This window comes from Pteropus vampyrus, unplaced genomic scaffold, assembly GCF_000151845.1.
Source record: "Pteropus vampyrus isolate Shadow unplaced genomic scaffold, Pvam_2.0 Scaffold9, whole genome shotgun sequence".
Lineage (NCBI taxonomy): Eukaryota > Metazoa > Chordata > Mammalia > Chiroptera > Pteropodidae > Pteropus > Pteropus vampyrus.
The window spans coordinates 1184985-1192780 of NW_011888790.1; the positions used below are offsets into that span (position 1 = coordinate 1184985).

A 7796-nucleotide genomic window follows, 5' to 3' on the forward strand; every position below is an offset into this window, starting at 1 on the left:
CTTCCGCTTTCCTTATATTTACTCTAATTTCAAAAAATGTCTCGTTCTCATTCTATGTTTACATGCATTGTGGTGGTGGTGCCAAGAAACACCAGACTTCTTCTACCTGCAGGGTCAGGCCCTATTATGAAAGTGCCTTGAAAAGTAAAAAGTGTGCTGAACAAACATCGTACCACCATTGTTCACTAGGTGCATTGTTTCTTTTAGAAATATGGCAAATATTTACTAGCATTAGGAGATGGACAAATATATATTCATCTGCAACAAAATATGTATTCATCTATAATGAAAGCTGGATTTTAAGCTTTAAGAAAAGTTCACTTTATTCTTTGGGAAACAGGAAGTTATTTAGCCTCTCTGTGCCTCAGTTCCCTCAACTGGAAAGTAAGGATAAAATAGTACTTACCTTTGTAACTATGCAAAATAACGAGGTTAACTCATTGTGGTGTTCATTTTCCAACATATACAAATATTGAACCATTATGTGTACACATGAAACTAATATAATGTTATATGTCAATTGCACCTCAATTAAAAAATAGTACTTATCTGCTTTATAGGGTAAAAGTGAGAATTAAATGGGATAATTCATGCAAAGAATAGTGCCTGGCACACACACACACACACACACACACACACACACACACACACAAGGGCTCAGAAACGCTGACAATTATTAAATTCACGAAAATTTCTACAGTGGAGGGGTACCTCGATTTCCTCCATTGAGGTCTACTGTAAATGTACATCTCTCAGGATATCATGTAAACTTTTGAGTTCACTGTCAGAATCAGCTACATCAATTTATTCATTTGGTCATCCATGGGCTTATATTAAGCCCTCATTCTCTGTTAGGTCTTGTACCAGGGAATTAGTTGATCTTAATCCAGTACTTTATTTTTCATTGAAAAAAAAAAAAGTTCACGGCGTTATCAAATCTCAAGTATAAGCCAGGGCTTCAGAAAGGTTATTGTCAGAAAGCAAACTAAAAACGCCTTGATAGGCACTCACATCAGGTGGGAAGGTGAGAAGGGCTGGGCGTTGTGCCCCCAGGATGTGAAGAAAGCTCATGGCCTCCGCCTATTGACTGGCGTTTAGAACTCTCCCGGGTATAATTTCTAGCTGGTGGCTGAATAGGACGCAGGAGTTGTCCTCCTCTCGAGTTAAATCACGTGCTTAAAAGTGAAGGAGTGAAGGTGGCTGCGGCCAGAGTGCCTTCCTTCTCCGGTCTGAAGACTTCATTCTGATGCGTTCTGGCCACATCCTGCTCCTGGACGCTCTTCAGAGCGCTCAGGGGCGAAGTGGGGCCTCACCTGCTGCAGGTGTCCCCAGGCAGTCCAGCGGCCTGGCGGGCCCCCTTTCCTCCCTGCCCGGAGCCGAGGGGCGGCGACTCGGACACCCGCCCGGGGGAGTTAAGAGCCTCGGGGATCCGGAGCCCGCTGGCCGGGCGCTCGGCCAAGGGCACCCCGCGTGGGAGAGGCCGCGCCTCCTCCCGGAACTGGCCGGCGCGGCGGTTCGCGGGGGGCGGCGGGAGCCGGGAGCAGGGGCCATGGAAGTCCTTCCCGCGGGCGGGGGCCGGGCTGGGCTCCCGGAGCCCGAGGCGAGGACTGAGGAAGCGGTTCTTGAAGCGCCTGGGGCCCCATCCCTGAGCCGGGCGCCCCCGGCGGGGCGGCCGCGGAGCTCCCGGAACTCCTGGGAAGGCGAGGACGACTCGGAGCCCGGCGAGCCGCGCGGCGGCCGGACCAGCCGCACCGCGTCCCTGGTGAGCGGGCTGCTCACCGAGCTGTACAGCTGCACCGAGGAGGACGAGGCGGCCGGCGGGGGCCGCCAGCGGCGTCGCGACAGCCTGGACAGCTCCACCGAGGCCTCCGGCTCCGACGTGGTCCTGGGCGGCCGCGGCGGCGCCGGCGACTCCCGCGTGCTGCAGGAGCTACAGGAGCGGCAGAGCCAGCGCCTCCAGAGGCAGTACCTGCGGCAGAAGGGTGAGGGGCGATCTCGGAGGAGGGGGATCCCGGGGGAGGAGGACCCGGAGAGCCTCCTGGAGCCGGGTCCCTGCCGGGTCCCTGTCCGCGCTGCAGCTCTCACCTGCGCGCACTTGGGCTGGTAGCCAAGCGCTCAGATATTAAGTTTGCAGAGTCTCCTTTGATGTGTCGCTGGTGCCCACAGTGTCACGGATTCATGACTAGACTGTTATTATTTTCCCCTCCCCACTCCCCTCTCGAGTTGTCGAGTGGAGCATCAGTAGTTGGAGTGGTAGCAGCGGGTCTTTTGCGGAAGTTCAAAGGGAGAAACAGTTCAGGTTCTAATTTCGCCAGAACAGCTGTTAGGACAGGTTTGGAGTTTCTGATATCTGAAGTTACTTAGAGGGCGCCGGGAGAAGACAGGCGACTTCTGGGCCGTTTTTTTTTTTTTTTTTTTTTTTAAATCCGCCTCTTGGCCACACAACTTGGATAGTGTTTAACTAGTGAGGCAGAATAATTCGATAATGCGGTTTCTAAGCAGAACGTGTGAATTCCATTTCTGCCAGAACGTCTGGTTTCAAGAGGCTCACTGGGTAGATTCCCCCCGCCCCGAGTGTCGAATTGGTGGACGGCCCTAAAGCACTGGCGTTATCGCAGAATTTAACTGCTTGGTACCGTCGGTTCGAGAGGTCAGCGAAAATGGCCTTGGTTTTCAGGGGGAGAGGCTAATTTGGTGTTCCTTTTGTTATCAGACTAATGCTCGTGTCCTGAGATTTTTTTTCCTCCTTCGACTGTTCATAATAGCTTGCTGTTCAGGCACTACCACAATTATTACAGTTGTGTTTTTTTTTGTAGCTATATCAAGACCTCAATTTACAAAATGAAGTGAGATGTGGAAAACAGATGCTAAGCCACCATAACATTTCTTGACTTAATGTCCTTCTGCTAAATTACCAGGGGAGAGGGGAAAGAGAATTCGTACTATAGAATGATTTCCTGTCTCCTAATTGAAAAATAAGATTAATTGGTGCCGGGGGTGGGGGGGTGAGGGGGGGGAACTAACCGGAAAAGGAATAAATCCGTCTGCTTTCTCAAATCTATGTAAACAGCTTTCAGCTTCCTCTTTTGGCTTCCTAGTGAAGATTTTTTTTCCCCAGCTGATTGTTGTAAATGGCTTCCACCTTCCTCGTTCTGCCTGGGACTTTAGCTGGAGTTGTGCCATTTCATTATATACAATTATTTGGCTGTTCTCAGAATGTCTGTTTATGCCAAGAGTTCCGTATTCCGCAGGGCAATAGTTCTTTCAGAATCAAACAAAATCAATTTTGAAGACTTATGATTTGGCTTTCTGTTTTTACAAGGCTATTCATTACTAGTAATTTTGGAGATTAGTAATTTCCTTTTGGAAGAGGCAATTCAACAAGCTGAAGTTTAAAGAAATAACAGTATAGCTTTGCAAATGAATTTCAAACGAGTGACTACTCTAGAATCATTCATAAGATGTATAAGCCTCTGTTTTGCCGAAGTCTCAGTCTTATTGCACGGTTAGTTGCCTGCTAATCTTTTCTTGTAGTCAACCCGATTAGGATGAATAGGCGCCATATTATAAGCCACACACACACACACACACACACTGTTTTATCAAGAAATGTTATTAGAGTGTTGAGAATAAAGAACCAGGCGATGGAAACAACTACTTAAATAATTTTACAGTTTATTCAGTTACTTGATTTTTTTCAGGGTCAAAAATATCCCTCCTAACATAATACTTAGTAAGAAGAGTCTCATATAATGCTGATAACCTGTGCATTAATTCTCTCCTCATTCTGTTAGGGATTTTGCTGTAGCATCAATGTATCACTTATTTGCATATTTAGCATGTATGTGTCCTTTATGTATGTGAGGCACTAAAATAGTTTCTTAGGAAATCTAGTCTCTCCTCTCAGTGTTTTTATTAAGAGGTGAACTTTGGAGTCAGAATGCTTGCGTTGACATCTTGCCGCTGTTCCTCATTAGCTGTGTGATCTCAGTTAAAGCTATTTAATCTGTCTTTCGTTTTTCTTGCTTATAAATAGGGATAATAATAACAATACCTCAGAAGGCTGTAGTGAGAATTATATGTAAGTTAATGTATGTAAAAGTGCTCAGTCAATGTTAGATACTATTTTTATTATATACACTGGGATTTCTTAGAGAAGAAATTGTCCACTGTCAGTTGGCAATCTCATTTTTTCTATCTAACACTGTGTGAGGAGCTATGGTTGATGTTATGGAGCATACAAAGATACAGAAGCCTTTATTCCTGTCATCGAGATGCTTAAATAGCAGCAGATATTGCTGCAGATTTTCAAACTCAACTCCTAAGCTTTTTCTCATATTGGACAACACATAATTCAGAAACTCAGAGTATAGGTACCTTAAGAGTCACTGAAAATGACTCTTGTTGAAGAAAGTATAATTTAAATACACAGTGATGACATTACTATCCTTTTTGTTTCTAGAAGGAAAAATTTTAAATATTCAAAGAAAGGATGTTTACACTCTCCGAAGGAATCTAGACATAAAGAGACTCTGATCTCTCCTGATGGCTTGTTCTTCTTATATTTAATCATCCTTAGAACCCAAATAATTTCATTTAACCTAAGTGAGCTCTTAATTCCCATTGCATTCCGTCGTATTTGAACTCAAGGTGAGAGATAACTGGTGTGTGTGTTCTCTTCTTCATAGAAATTCCTTTTTATTATTGTAGTGGTATTTATATTAGTACTTATAAAGACTATTCACATTTGTTTCTCAGGGTAATCTTGCATATTAAGCATAATTTGAGACTTGGAGCACTACTTTGCCTAAGATTGTACAGATAGTTGGTTGTTCAAAGGCAGTTCTTTTAACTCAAGGTCAAATAGCATTTTCCATGGTGTGGTCAGGTATGACAGCTGTTAAAGCACCTCCCTGCACTTCTCCATACAGACACCCAAGATTCACTTGCTTTGACCTCTAAAGTATTTTCTTACTTTCAAACATTTCTATTTTTCTCTTCTAATCTTCTCTGGTTTTTCCAAATCCCTTTCAAAACGAGTAGATTTAAATCTCACAAGAAGACTTCTAATGAGGGCCTAGCCAGTGCCAAGCTAAGTGGAAGGTTTCACCTGTCTGGCAGGTCACACTATGGTAACTATTGATAATATCCAGCGTGATAAACAAAACTCCAAAATTTTAATGATTATTCACATAAAGATTGCTGACATTTCTGATTCCCAAGTCTTTTTTCATTTGTAGAAAAACTGCTGTTGAGAATATTAGCTTTATGAATGTAGAATTACTCTTAATTCATCTATTTGAAGAAAATGTAGTTCTATCATATTAGAAAAATTACTGAGTCTCTAAGATGAGATGTTGTACCTAATAATTAAGCTAATGGACGACTGCATATTTAAAACAAAACCAGTATTGCCACATTTATTTACATTGGAAAATGTGGTAATATTATTTACTTTTAATTGATTATTTACAAAGGTGAGTGCTTTTAAAAACAGTTGTTATCAGTTGTTAGGTTTATCATTGATCTAATGACTCAAAAAATTATTTTCTTGGAAGCTTTCCATTGAAATATATTAATGATACAAAATGTACATTCCAATTTTCAAGCAATGAAAAACAAATTTGCAACCAGAGCTAGTTATAGTAATGTAAGAGTCTTGCTTACATGTTACAGGTAAGCTCAGAAAAATTTTATTTTAACAGTATATATCTCATGAAGAGGATAGGAAATGGATGAGTGACTTATTTGATCAGATTCTTAGCTGAATACGTACATATAGTCCTGGGTAAGAACCCAAAATTACTTAGTTTGAATGGATGTTCTAGATAATTATCTAATGATTAGTATCATATTGGCATTTGTATTTGTCTCAGGGTATTTATTCTTCTATTTAAAATTTTCTTTGCTCATAGACATTAATGAACTGAAGATGATCCTTCGAGAGCTTAAGTACAGAATTGGAATTCAATCGGCGAAGTTACTTCGGCAGCTGAAGCAGAAAGATAGGCTTCTGAATAAAGTACAGAGGAACTGCGATATTGTGACTGCATGCTTGCAGGCCGTGTCACAGAAGAGAAGTAAGTGCTGGAGTAGGGTTAGTCCTTTCGCCAACTGTGACTGGAATATTAGTGAAGCTAAGTCAATCAATAGTCACTGTGTTTTCTGAATATGTTGAAAAGTTTTAAATGGAAGCTTATACCCTCGGAACTAAGAACTACGAACAACTCAGACAGCTTCTTATTTTTTCAGTTGAAAAGTATATTACATGTCTGATATTATAAATTTAGTTTTATTCTGGATTTGCGGTAGCACTTCACTTTGGCAGTGGTTATTTTTATTTGATACTAAATGATGACTAAAATCTTTATTTTAAAAATAGCATCGAATAGACAATAAAAGGCATGTCTTTGTTTTTTTATTCTCTGTGTGCTTAATAAGTAAATTAAGAATTGATTTTAAAAAAGTCTCGTACAACAGGAACTTACAACTTGCTCTGAAACCTGAAAAAGATAAAATATTTTAATAAACCCATCTAGTGGGTAATCTATAACTAAGAAATGCATGGTTTGTTAATTGAGTTGAAATAGTTAAACTACTAATGTCAAAGACCAGATATAACAACTTGTGATTAATTTTATAATTCTCCATACGATAGTGTTATGTTTTATTCTGCTAATATTTCCCTATTTTTGTTTTGTATTCTTTGTTAACATGCAGCATGGCAGAACAGTTTGTTCAGGTATGGTAAATATAGGCACCAATGATATGTTTTGCTAAAATGCCTGTGGTACTTTTTTAGGTGCATGTGAAAGTTGACTTTTCCTGTTTCTTTACCTTGTCACATTTTACATGTATAGTGATACCGCCTAGATTGTTTTTAAAATCCAAATTAAGATGTGTTTGTTTTCATAAAACAATTTTCAGGCCTTGATTTGTTTTAGATAATAACATTAATGGCTTAAATTCTATTCTTATGTTTCTTATTAAAAGAAAATACTATGTTTTCTTCCTTTTCTTTATTATATCACTGTTTGTTATCCCCAAATCATTAGTCTTGCTGTTTACTAAAGGTTTCAACCTAATGTGTATTAAATAGAACGCTGCTTGATTATCATAAGAATATAATGGTCCATACAAGAAGCAGGAATGTAATTGAGTAGACTGGTTTTGAATAGGGTTTTCTCCAGAGCCAGCCACTTGTCTGAAACAGGTAGAGAAGGAGGGTATAGATATACATGTATACATATATGTGAATATATGTATAAATGTATACGTATATACATATGTATGTGCTCTTATCTACAAAAAATTGTCATATGAGTATTTGGCATTTTTCCATGGATTTTGATTGATTTACAAGTACTCAGTAAAAATGTTATTATTTTCCTCTTTTAAGATAACTTGATTTTGATTTTTCTCCTTTCAACTGTGTTTTCACCTGCCTATTTTTGTTGTTTGTACCAGAAGTTAAAAGCAAAGTGGAGAATGCGTAGAGTTTGAATGTGTGGCAAAGTATAAGCGAGGATGGAGCCAGTGTCAGGAGACAGAGAAGAATGTCAGGCTAGCACAGGATCATGGGCTGATAATTACTGGGGACTGATAATATTTTAGAATTTGAACTTGACTGATGAGAGGAGCAGCATTTATGTCTTTTTAGAAAAATGTATTCACAAGCCCAAATTTAATTTGTAAATTGGTGAATGCACCCTTTCCTTGTATTTTAGAGTTTGTCTCTTTAATTCCATCTAGAGTTTTGCATTTCATACAATATGGGGTTAATGGCTCTTTTCCTT

At 40.2% G+C, this 7796-nt stretch overlaps 1 protein-coding gene across 1 annotated transcript in view; it reads left to right on the forward strand.

The window, feature by feature from the left end:
- The first annotated feature begins 1036 nt into the window (after positions 1-1036).
- The window catches only part of TBC1D30 (TBC1 domain family member 30), a 65555-nt gene continuing 58795 nt past the window's right edge, over positions 1037-7796 (forward strand). Inside the window, exons 1-2 of the mRNA XM_023520588.1 lie at positions 1037-1982; positions 5916-6080. Coding sequence (XP_023376356.1) covers positions 1247-1982; positions 5916-6080 — 901 coding nt within the window. The 5' untranslated portion in view covers positions 1037-1246. The remainder of the gene's footprint in view (positions 1983-5915; positions 6081-7796) is intronic.